Source organism: Myxocyprinus asiaticus, chromosome 7 (genome assembly GCF_019703515.2).
Source record: "Myxocyprinus asiaticus isolate MX2 ecotype Aquarium Trade chromosome 7, UBuf_Myxa_2, whole genome shotgun sequence".
Taxonomy (NCBI): domain Eukaryota; kingdom Metazoa; phylum Chordata; class Actinopteri; order Cypriniformes; family Catostomidae; genus Myxocyprinus; species Myxocyprinus asiaticus.
Window position 1 is genome coordinate 55,233,744 of NC_059350.1, and position 12,031 is coordinate 55,245,774.

Sequence of the window (12,031 nt, forward strand, 5' to 3'; positions counted from 1 at the left end):
AAACATCAACGAATCTGCGGCTGGAGAATCATCACATACACTCTGCACCATATCAGAAGAGTCATTGTACAATAAAATAAAATAATAAAATAATAAAATAAAATAATAAAATAAAACAATAAACTAATATAATAAAATAATTGTAATACATTTGTATATAAGCATGTTCTCTTCTGTATGTAAAATGTTATTATGTATTTTTTTACAAACGTTTTGTAACATTTTGGATGCCATTTATAATACACAAAACTGTAAAATAAAATTTTAAATATACGTATTTCTCTAAAAGGCTTTAAGATTAACCACAACCATACAGGTTGCTTTAAGTGAGGTATTTTATTATTTTTCTAATTGTCGAAAGTGCCTTATGTAATCATCAGCTGCGTTTTCGCAGATGGAAACAGGAAGCGTGTGTGTGACGTCATCGGAGTCTACAGTAAAGTACACGCGCGGGTGATGTGAATGAACTGAGGTAAATAAATAAACATGATTGTCTTTAAATTCATTATAATGTTTACAGAGAGGTATCTGATGAAAGAACGACACATCTGATCAAATTAAGTGTTTATTGAAGGTCAAAATAAAGGAATTAACAGCTCAGCTCGACAGATGTGCATTGAATTAAGAGCATACAGCAGAACTCTTCTAGCACATACTAACTGTTTACTGTGTCTCTCAATTTAGTAAGCTGGCTAAATAGACAGCAACATTTTTAGACATCATAGGTTCCGAGTCATAGGTTCGCGGCTCACAACGATGCCTCAAAATGCTGCTGTCTAGATATCACAGTAAGCTGACTTCCCAAAAATGTTGTTGACTAGGTAGCCAGCTCACTATGATGCCCCAAAATACTCCTGTCTAAATAGTCAGCTCACTCTAATGCTCAAAAATGTTGTTGACTAGGTAGTCAGCTCACTATGATGCTCAAAAATACTCCTGTCTAGATAGTAAGCTTACTATGATGCGCAAAAATGTTGTTGACAAGGTAGACAGCTCACTATGATGCCCAAAAATGCTGCTGTCTAGATAGTCAGCTTACTATGATGCCAAAAAAATCCTGCTGTCTAAATAGTCAGTTCACTACGATGAACAGAAATGATGCTGTCTAGATAGTCAGCTCACTATAATGGCCAAAATTGCTGCTGTCTAGATAGTCAGCTCACTATGATGCTCAAAAAATGCTGCTGTCTAGACAGTCAGCTCACTATGATGCCCAGAAAATGCTGCTGTCTAGACAGTCAGCTCACTATGATGCCCAAAAATTGCTGCTGTCTAGACAGTCAGCTCATGATGATGCCCAAAAATTGCTGCTGTCTAGATAATCAGCTCACTATGATGCTCAAAAAATGCTGCTGTCTAGACAGTCAGCTCACTATGATGCCCAAAAAATGCTGCTGCCTAGATAGTCAGCTCACTATGGTGCCAAAAATGCTGCTGTCTAGATAATCAGCTCACTATGATGCCCAAAAAATGCTGCTGCCTAGATAGTCAGCTCACTATGGTGCCAAAAATGCTGCTGTCTAGATAGTCAGCTCACTATGATGCCAAAGAATGTTGCTGCCTAGGTAGTCAGCTCACTATGATGCCCAGAAATGCTGCTGTCTAGACAGTCATCTTACTATGATGAACAGAAAGGCTGCTGCCTAGATAGTGAGCTTACTACGATGCCCAAAAATGTTGTTGACTAGGTAGACCGTTCACTACGATGCCCAGAAATGTTGTTGACTAGGTAGACAGCTCACTACGATGACCAAAAATACTCCTGTCTATATAGTCAGCTCACTATAATAGCCAAAAATGCTGCTGTCAAGATAGTTGGCTCAGTATGATGAACAGAAATGCTGCTGCCTAGATAGTCAGCTCACTATGATGCCCAAATAAGATGTTGACTAAGTACATAGCTCACTAGGTCTTGAGCAACAGTCTGTTTTGAATGAAGGAATGAATGACAAATGATGATGATATATTTCAGGTTAATGACTGAAGATCACAATGGCTCACATCACACTCAATCAATACCTGCAGCAGGTGAGCGTTCACCTCACATCTGTATCTGTGAAACTTTCGTTCTGTATCTTTTTGTGTTTCTAATGTTGTCAACAAACAAACTGTTTTTGTTTCCGTAAGGTTCTGGAAGCCATAGACAGCAGAGACGGGTCATTCTGTGGAGAGCTGTTGTCATTCAAACATCCACATGTGGCCAATCCTCGACTGCAGGTACTGTGAATACAGACACAAATGCAGAACACTTGCTAAAGTGAGCTGACACTCACAGATGTTTGATTTAACATGTGAACTGTGTGTCTGCAGCTGTCCAGTCCAGAAGAGAAGTGTCAGCAGTTACTGGAGCCGCCCTATGATGAGATGGTGGCCGCACATCTCCGGTGAACATCTGCATACTTCAGTACACTCAGTGCTTTGTGTGTACTGTATGAGATGATACAGTAAACAATCTCTCGTTCTCTGCAGATGCACATTCGCTGTGTCCAATCATGACTTTGTAGAGGCGTACAAATGCCAGACGGTTGTAGTTCAATATCCTTTTCTGGAACATTCAAGTTGTAGTGTCAGATGTTGCATATTGAGTTATGAAGTTGTATCCATACGTTTGTTTTCTTTAACGGTTGAACATCATTCCTGAAAGCGTTTCAAGCTCATAAAGAAGAGAACTGGTGAGACTTTACTCATAGATTTATATGATTTCTGCTACAACAACAACAGTACTTGTCTTTAAAACTAAACACTGTCTTTTCTCAGGGCTTTGCCAATCATGTTTGCAGTGACCCTTGACCTCAGGGTGTTTGCCAATAATGTGAGTGAGACTGTGTCATGTGTAGATTTATAACTATCCTTTTGCTCCAGAGAGTGTCTCTTATTGTTATTATATGCATGTGTATATATATATATATAAATATATATATATATGTATATGTTTGGCAGGCGGAGCAGCAGCTGCAGGTGAAGGGTAAAGGGAAGGTTGGTGACATGCTGGAGAAAGCAGCCGAACAACTCATGAGCTGTTTCAGAGTGTGTGCCAGTGACAAGTGAGTTTACACACACACACACACACACACACACACACACATTATATTGCTAGACTTTTAACAATGGTATTATAGTCTGGTCCACTTCACAGTTTATTCTGACTCACTTAGGCCCCGTTTACACCTGTTATTAAGATGCATTTTGGGTGATCCATTTGAAATGGTACAACACCAAAGACAGGTGTAAATGGGGTCCAAAACATTTTGAGATTTGTCTGCTTCAACTTCATTCAGGACAGCAGTGAAGCGCCGCAAAACCAAACTTTAAACTGTGCTAGTTACGTGCGGTTTCAAAGGAAATAAGCTTCTGATTAGAAAAAGTGAATACCTATACATGCCGAAAAACTTGATGGACCTTCTTCAGTGTGTCTGATATACAGCGACACACATCTGAAACTCAAGTTAATACAGGTACTCCACTAAAATAATGGAGGATTTTGCTCTAAACATCAAAAATGCAATTATAATTGGGAGAAATAGTGCTTCTTTTACTTTTTTGCACTTTATAATCATGCAGTGATATGCTGATGTAATGATTGATGTATGTCGTCATGATATCAGAAACCCTCGAATTCTGAACACAAGTGGTCGCAGGAGACGCATGATAATACCAGGTGTAAACAACATGTGTTCTTGCTCATTTGTGAGATAAATGTAAATGTGTCTCGACTGTCAAAAACGCATCTTAAAGGAATATTCCGGGTTCAATACAAGTTAAGCTCAATCGACAACATTTGTGTCATAATGTTGATTAGCACAATAACTAATTTTGACTCGTCCCATTTTTGGAGGGTTTAAAGGCAGAAATGTGAAGCTTATCATTTTATAAAAGCACATATATTAGTTCTTCTATTACAAATCGTTTATTATTTTTGCTGTGAAGTTTAATCCTTTAAGCTCGGATGGGCCCGCTGAGAAAATAATACTTGTCCAAATATTAATAACTACAGTCTTGACCAGCACAAAATAGGTATCGTTTGAACGTTTAGAAGCTCCACTTTACAATGCATGTAGACATTATGACCAAAACTGAACAAGTGCTTTGAAATTTACTGACAAATCAGAAGTGTTCCGTTTTGATAATATATTAATAGTTTTGCACTGTACATATTATTGTAATCGGTAAAAACATCAAACTCATCAAATAGTCATGTGTCATATGTTGTTGAAAAGCTCTTAAAGAGTAGAATACAACCAGCCTATTTGTTTTACTCAGACAAAAATATAGCGAGTAATTGCTAAGTATATGTCTTTGACAATTATGTTAGTGTTGCTTATATGACGAGTTTTCACTTAAAACTTCACTGAAAATAAATATCAGATACCATTACTTAGAGGAGGTGATTATCTTTCAAACGAGTCCACACACAAGATAATCAGATGTATAGATCATTAGATAATCCACATGAAGCACAATGTTACATGTGGCCACCAGGAGATGGCGCCAAATACATGACACAGACTCAATGATGACTCAAATGACACAGAATGAAACTCATTCTGTGAAATCTCATTACTAAAATCATGTCTGCATGCTATGCAAACCTTTAGTCATTGTTGTGTTTGCATGTATAATTAGTTCTTATGTATAATTATTATGTTTTTGTTTGGAGATGCTTTTGGACACTGATAAATTATATTTGTAATGCTATAACTTTTGATTGCTTTCTTAGTTACAGTTGAGATAATTGGGAACAAAACACAAGCAGTTTTTCGCCTTTTCACCTTATTCACCAGAGATATATAATGTCAAATCAGAAAAATAAGAAAAAAAAGTAAATTTTTCAACAAAAATTTTTTTTGTGGCTTTTCTGTAATTTCTTAGGCTGAGAGTCTTATAATTTAACATAATTTTTAATCATTAAAAAAAGTAAAAGTATTCTTTACAATGATGCCAAACACTTGACGACCCTCCTTGTGTTTTTTGTCGAGTTATAATCCTTTAATTTTGGGTATGCCACTGAAACAGGAAATCTTTCAAAACACCTTCAGAGCTTAAAGGGTTAAATCATCGTTTTTACAGTTGTTTTACGTCTTCATGGCAACAAAGTTGTAAAATTGTCTATATCTTTCCACAGATGCAGTTAGTAAGTGATTATAGCACAGTAAAATCATGTTAACACACATATTGTTTATGTCTTGTGTCTATACTTTTGAAACAGTAAGTATTTTAATGTTTACAGATTGACCCCATTGACTTCCATTGTAACAATAATTGACCAGTGTGAAAAAACTAGTTTAAATAATGACATCGCTAATAACAGTTGTCTCAATAAAACTCTCTTTCAGAAGATTTCATGTCACTAACCTTCAAAACCTTGTCAAATCCAGTGACTATTTCTTCCTCATTGAAGCAGTCTGGGAACTTTTAAACATGACTTTGTGTCCTGGTACTCTGATTTAAACCTCTGGAAGTTAATCCAGCCAATCAGATTGGAGCTTGTGATTTCAGGCAGCTCTTGTCAGCTGCATTAAACGGTCGGTGAATGTCTGATGTTCAGTCTACTGTATATGCAACAGTAACGTCGTGTGATGGTGTTTGTTGTGTGTTTCAGTCGCGCTGGTATTGATGACTCAAAGAAATGGGGAATGTTGTTTCTGATCAATCAACTCTTTAAGATCTACTTCAAAGTAAGATTCATTTTTATTCAGATTTTTTACATTTCTTTTCTCAATTTGAACAATTATGGCAGATAAAGTTGAAGAATTGCAGATATACGAGTACCTATAAATACTGTACAAGGTCAGGCCTAGAAAAGAAGCCTGGTGTCGTGTAATTAATTATGCATTTGTATGTTTATCAGATCAATAAACTGCACCTCTGTAAGCCTCTGATACGAGCCATCGACAGCTCGAACCTGAAGGACGAGTACAGTATGGCCCAGAGAGTCACCTATAAATACTACGTGGGCCGAAAGGCGATGTTTGACAGTGACTTCAAACCAGGTGACATGTCACGCTGCTGTGTTTTATATTTCAAATTCTCAATGGATTGTTCTTGAGGTCAGTGATGTTGAATGAAACTGCTCATCTCTGTCATGTGTTGTTCAGCGGAGGAGTATCTGTCGTTCTCCTTCAGTCACTGTCATCGCTCCTGTCAGAGGAACAAAAGGCTCATCCTCATTTATCTGCTGCCCGTCAAGATGCTGCTGGTAACGAATGATGATAAGATGAATATTTGTGTTGGGGAGATCATGGAATTATATACATTGACTGTTTGAAATCTAACTCAGGCCACGTCCATGTCCGTTTTCGTTTAAAAGCTTGTTTTCAGATTCCTAACATCATTGTCTTCTAAAATATGCGGTTATGGGGAACATTTTCAAAAGCATCTGTTTTTGGTGTAAAAAAACGACTGTCGACAAATATCTGTGACTTTATCATTTCCGTCTTTTACTGTGATCAAATCAACATTCGGTACTAGATTTGAACTTTAATGGTTTTAAATGAGAAATGTAATAACAGATGCATTTATTAAGATTATTCTGTTGCTGATGTGTTGATAGGGTCACATGCCCACCAATCAGCTTCTGAAGAAATATGACCTCATGCAGTTTGCTGATGTCACCAAAGCTGTGAGGTAAAACATCCCTGTATACTTACACTTTTTCCATGCTTAGCCAGAAAGTATGGAGTGAATTAGCTTAGTAATACAGTGCATTTAGACAGTATTCAGACCCCTTCATGTTTTCACATTTTGTTATATTGCAGCCTTATGCTAAAATGCTTTAAATTATTATTTTTTTCACATCAATCTACACTCCATACCCCATAATGACAAAGCAAAAAACAGATTTTTGATAACTTTGCAAATTTATTAAAAAGAAAACACTGAAATATCACACTGACATAAGTATTCCGACCCTTTGCTATGACACTTGAGATTTAGCTCAGGTGCATCCCATTTCTCTGGATCATCTTTGAGATGTTTCTACACTTTGATTGGAGTCCACCTGTGGCAAATTCAATTGATTGGACATGATTTAGAAAGGCACGCACCTGTCTATATAAGGTCTCACAGCTGAAAACGCATATCAGAGCAAAAACCTAGCCATGAGGTCAAAAGAGCTCAGAGACAGGATTGTGTCGAGGCACAGATCTGAGGAAGATTTCGGCTGCATTGGAGGTTCCCAAGAGCATACTGGCCTCCGTAATTCTTAAATGGAAGAAGTTTGGAAGAACCAGGACTCTTCCTAGAGCAGGCCGTCCGGCCAAACTGAGCAATCAGGGGAGAAGGGCCTTGATAAGAGAGGTGGCCAAGAACCCGATGATCACTATGTTTGAGCTCCAGAGATCATGTGTGGAGATGGGAGAAACTTGCAGAAGGACAACCATCACTGCAACACTCCACCGATCTGGGCTTTGTGGCCAGACGGAAGCCTCTCCTCGGTGCAAGACACATAAAGCACCTAAAGGACTCTCAGACTGTGAGAAACAAGATTCTCTGGTCTGATGAAATGAAGATTGAACTGTTTGGCCTCAAATCCAAGCGTCATGTCTGGAGGAAACCAGGCACCACTCATCACCTGCACAATACCATCCCAACGGTGAAGCATGGTGGTGGCAGCATCATGCTGTGAGGGTGTTTTTCAGCGGCAGGGACTCGGGGACTGGTCAGGGTTGAAGGAAAGCTGAACGCAGGAAAATACAGAGATATCCTTAATGAAAACCTGGTCCAGAGCCTTCAGGACCTCAGACTGGGCCAAAGGTTCACCTTCCAACAGGACAATGACCCTAAGCACACAGCCAAGACAACACAAGAGTGGCTTAGGGACAACTCTGTGAATGTCCTTGAGTCCAGCCAGAGCCCGGACTTGAACACAATCGAACATCTCTGGAGAAACCTGAAAATGGTTGTCCACCGACCGTCCCCATCCAACCTGACAGAGCTTGAGAGGATCTGCAGAGAAGAATGGCAGAAAATCCCCAAATCCAGGTGTGCAAAGATTGTTGCATCATACCCCAAAAGACTTAAGGCTGTAATCGCTGCCAAAGGAGCTTCAACTAAGTACTGAGTATTAATACGGTCCATGTGATATTTCATTTATTTATTTATTTATTTTTCCCCTTTTTCACCCAATTTGGAATGCCCAATTCCCAGTGCGCTTTTAAGTCCTCGTGGACGTGTAGTGATTCGCCTCAATCCGGGTGGCGGAGGATGAATCCCAGTTGCCTCCACGTCTGACACCATCAACTCGCGCATCTTATCACGTGGCTTGTTGAGCGCGTTGCCACGGAGACATAGCGCATGGAGGCTCACCACGCGCCCCACCGAGAACGAACCACATTATAGTGACCACGAGGAGGTTACCCCATGTGACTTTACCCTCCCTAGCAACCGGGCCAATTTGGTTGCTTAGGAGACCTGGCTGGAGTCACTCAGCACGTCCTGGGATTTGAACTCACGACTCCAGTGGTGGTAGCCAGTGTCTTTACCACTGAGCTACCCAGGCCCCCAATTTTTTTTCTTTTTAATATATTTGGAAAGTTATCACAAATCTGGTTATGCTTTGTCATTATGGGGTATGGAGTGTAGATTGATGATAAAAAAATGTAAATAATTTAAAGCATTTTAGCATAAGGCTGCAATATAACAAAATGTGAAAACATGAAGAGGTCTGAATACTTTCTGAATTCACTGTAACTCCACCTTGTGGTCAGTTCTCTCAAAACGTTTTGTAGACACCCTGCTTGAGTATACAAAGTTTCATGGCCATCGTCCATACGCAGTTTATTTTATTAGCTGCTGAATTTGATTTTCTGTTGCCGGCCTTTTTTGTTGATTTGAATGGATATTTTAAGGTTACATTAGCACTTGAACCACAGAAGATTCCAAGTTTTAACTTCTTTGATGAAACAGTTGCAGAGGTATGATGGGTTTTTTAGTTATAGCGCCCCCTATTGGCAGAATTGTATGAAATTTGGTGCGCATCTTCAAAATATCTACATGTCTATGTTCCCCAAGTTTAGTTATGTTTGGATTTTGCGTTTACAAGATATACTGTAGGTCGTTAAGCGAAAATGGGCCACAGCCAAATAATTTATTGGATTGTAACTCCAAAGCGCTTTGATGAATCAACATTATTTTAATACCTTATTGTCAGGAGGGTCTGTAGATGAAGTATACCAAATTTCATGTAAATCAGACAAACGGCCTAGGAGGACACTTATGATTTTCTGAAAATTAAAAAAGGCGCATAAACGCAGTGTTTCAGATATCACTATGAACATGAATGTTTCTGCTGTCTCGTTCTTCATGTGTGTCAGTGAGGGAAACCTGCTACTGTTGAATGAAGCTCTGGTCAAATACGAGACATTCTTCATCCGTTGTGGAATCTTCCTAATTCTGGAGAAATTGAAGGTCATCACCTACAGGAATCTCTTTAAGAAAGTGTGAGTACAAAACACATGATGTATACGTGTTTAGAAACAGCACACTTTCATAATTTGCACATTCAGGCTCAAATATTCTTACCATGAAACAGTATTTTGCATTTATTATGTCAGTGGAGTTATTTAGCTGTTTTGTTTCCATTGTATATTAGTCATTCAAGTTGATTTAGTGTCAGTCTGACTCATTTCTAGTTCTTTAGGCAGGAAAACAATAGGTGACATTGTGTGTTTGTGTCTCTTAAACACTGAGCCTGTTGGATTTGTGCAGGTATCACCTACTGAAAACCCATCAGCTTCCTCTGGATGCGTTCCTGGTGGCCCTGAAGATGATGAAGGTGGAGGACGTGGACATCGATGAAGTTCAGTGCATTCTCGCTAACCTCATTTACATGGTCAGAGTCACACAACACACAGTGTCACTTCCTGTCTCTGCTTGTTAATAAGTATTAATAACAACAGTTCAGTCTAATAAATAATGTACCATTTTACCCAATATTTCTTTGTGCTGTGTATTTTTATGCTTTTTATTGTATGATGTTGTTAGCTTAGCAACATGCTAATGCTAACCTCCATTAAAATCAATGGAGTCGAGCCTCTTGTGTGCCATTTGTGTGGTGCATGAAGTTGCTGCCTATATAGATCGCTCCAAAGCACTCAGTTATGAGGTTACATTTCAGTTAGGATGCTGCCTATGGAGGCACTAGACAGCAAGCCAGCTCACTAGGTTTTGGAACGATATCTGTATTCAGTATGATAACCTTGTCCTGTCTGTCTGATGTGATTTTATTCTGTTATGTGATGTTAAATGTCTGTTTTTCAGGGTCACATCAAAGGTTACATCTCTCACCAGCACCAGAAGTTGGTTGTGAGCAAGCAGAATGCATTTCCTCCTCTGTCCAGTGTGTCTTAAATATCATTGAACGACATCTCAGGACGAACTTCAGTCGCTCAAACAAAGGAGCATGGAAGCTACCATTTGCATTATTGCCCAGTGTTTTCATTTTAGTTTTCTTTTGTCTTTTTTTTACTGATCATGTCAAATAAATGTGAAAGTGTTTCGTATGTGTCTGCTCAGTTTTATAGAATACTGCTGCTGGCTTATAACAGTGAATAACATTAGTATAAAACTTAATTGTAGAAAAATAAGGGTGAAAGTCATGAAAACATCCTGGGCATATTTCACCCTAAAATTTAAAGAGGAAAAATAAGAAATTATTTATTTGGATAAGGACAATAAAGCTTATTTTTTAAGGACCATTAACACACCTGAGACCCGGGCGTGACTGCTGTGTGCATTTTCCATTTATTCTCAATGTGATAATGCACAGTATACAGGTGCATCTCAATAAATTAGAATGTCGTGGAAAAGTTCGTTTATTTCAGTAATTCAACTCAAATTGTGAAACTCGTGTATTAAATAAATTCAATGCACACAGACTGAAGTAGTTTAAGGCTTTGGTTCTTTTAATTGTGATGATTTTGGCTCACATTTAACAAAAACCCACCAATTCACTATCTCAAAAAATTAGAATATGGTGACATGCCAATCAGCTAATCAACTCAAAACACCTGCAAAGGTTTCCTGAGCCTTCAAAATGGTCTCTCAGTTTGGTTCACTAGGCTACACAATCATGGGGAAGACTGCTGATCTGACAGTTGTCCAGAAGACAATCATTGACACCCTTCACAAGGAGGGTAAGCCACAAACATTCATTGCCAAAGAAGCTGGCTGTTCACAGAGTGCTGTATCCAAGCATGTTAACAGAAAGTTGAGTGGAAGGAAAAAGTGTGGAAGAAAAAGATGCACAACCAACCGAGAGAACCGCAGCCTTATGAGGATTGTCCAGCAAAATCGATTCAAGAATTTGGGTGAACTTCACAAGGAATGGACTGAGGCTGGGGTCAAGGCATCAAGAGCCACCACACACAGACATGTCAAGGAATTTGGCTACAGTTGTCGTATTCCTCTTGTTAAGCCACTCCTGAACCACAGACAACGTCAGAGGCGTCTTACCTGGGCTAAGGAGAAGAAGAACTGGACTGTTGCCCAGTGGTCCAAAGTCCTCTTTTCAGATGAGAGCAAGTTTTGTATTTCATTTGGAAACCAAGGTCCTAGAGTCTGGAGGAAGGGTGGAGAAGCTCATAGCCCAAGTTGCTTGAAGTCCAGTGTTAAGTTTCCACAGTCTGTGATGATTTGGGGTGCAATGTCATCTGCTGGTGTTGGTCCATTGTGTTTTTTGAAAACCAAAGTCACTGCACCCGTTTACCAAGAAATGTTGGAGCACTTCATGCTTCCTTCTGCTGACCAGCTTTTTAAAGATGCTGATTTCATTTTCCAGCAGGATTTGGCACCTGCCCACACTGCCAAAAGCACCAAAAGTTGGTTAAATGACCATGGTGTTGGTGTGCTTGACTGGCCAGCAAACTCACCAGATCTGAACCCCATAGAGAATCTATGGGGTATTGTCAAGAGGAAAATGAGAAACAAGAGACCAAAAAATGCAGATGAGCTGAAGGCCACTGTCAAAGAAACCTGGGCTTCCATACCACCTCAGCAGTGCCACAAACTGATCACCTCCATGCCACGCCGAATT

General features: G+C 39.2%; 1 protein-coding gene across 1 annotated transcript; it reads left to right on the forward strand.

Moving 5' to 3' along the window:
* The first annotated feature begins 367 nt into the window (after nucleotides 1-367).
* On the forward strand, nucleotides 368-10,496 carry pcid2 (PCI domain containing 2). The gene is made up of 15 exons (XM_051702092.1): nucleotides 368-472; nucleotides 1,973-2,028; nucleotides 2,128-2,217; nucleotides 2,311-2,384; nucleotides 2,470-2,535; nucleotides 2,631-2,672; nucleotides 2,758-2,812; nucleotides 2,941-3,044; nucleotides 5,600-5,675; nucleotides 5,849-5,990; nucleotides 6,096-6,196; nucleotides 6,551-6,624; nucleotides 9,312-9,437; nucleotides 9,706-9,829; nucleotides 10,258-10,496. Exons 2-15 carry the CDS (start codon nucleotides 1,993-1,995, stop codon nucleotides 10,345-10,347), a joined length of 1,200 nt encoding a protein of 399 aa, XP_051558052.1. The 5' UTR covers nucleotides 368-472; nucleotides 1,973-1,992; the 3' UTR covers nucleotides 10,348-10,496.
* The last annotated feature ends 1,535 nt before the right edge of the window (nucleotides 10,497-12,031 follow it).

Excerpts from the sequence above, each read along its gene's own strand:
- pcid2 (XM_051702092.1), top strand. The coding sequence starts at position 1,993 with ATGGCTCACATCACACTCAATCAATACCTGCAGCAG. Across the intron at positions 2,029-2,127 it reads TCAATCAATACCTGCAGCAG|GTTCTGGAAGCCATAGACAG; the intron begins GTGAGCGTTCAC and ends TGTTTCCGTAAG. Across the intron at positions 5,676-5,848 it reads TCTTTAAGATCTACTTCAAA|ATCAATAAACTGCACCTCTG; the intron begins GTAAGATTCATT and ends TATGTTTATCAG.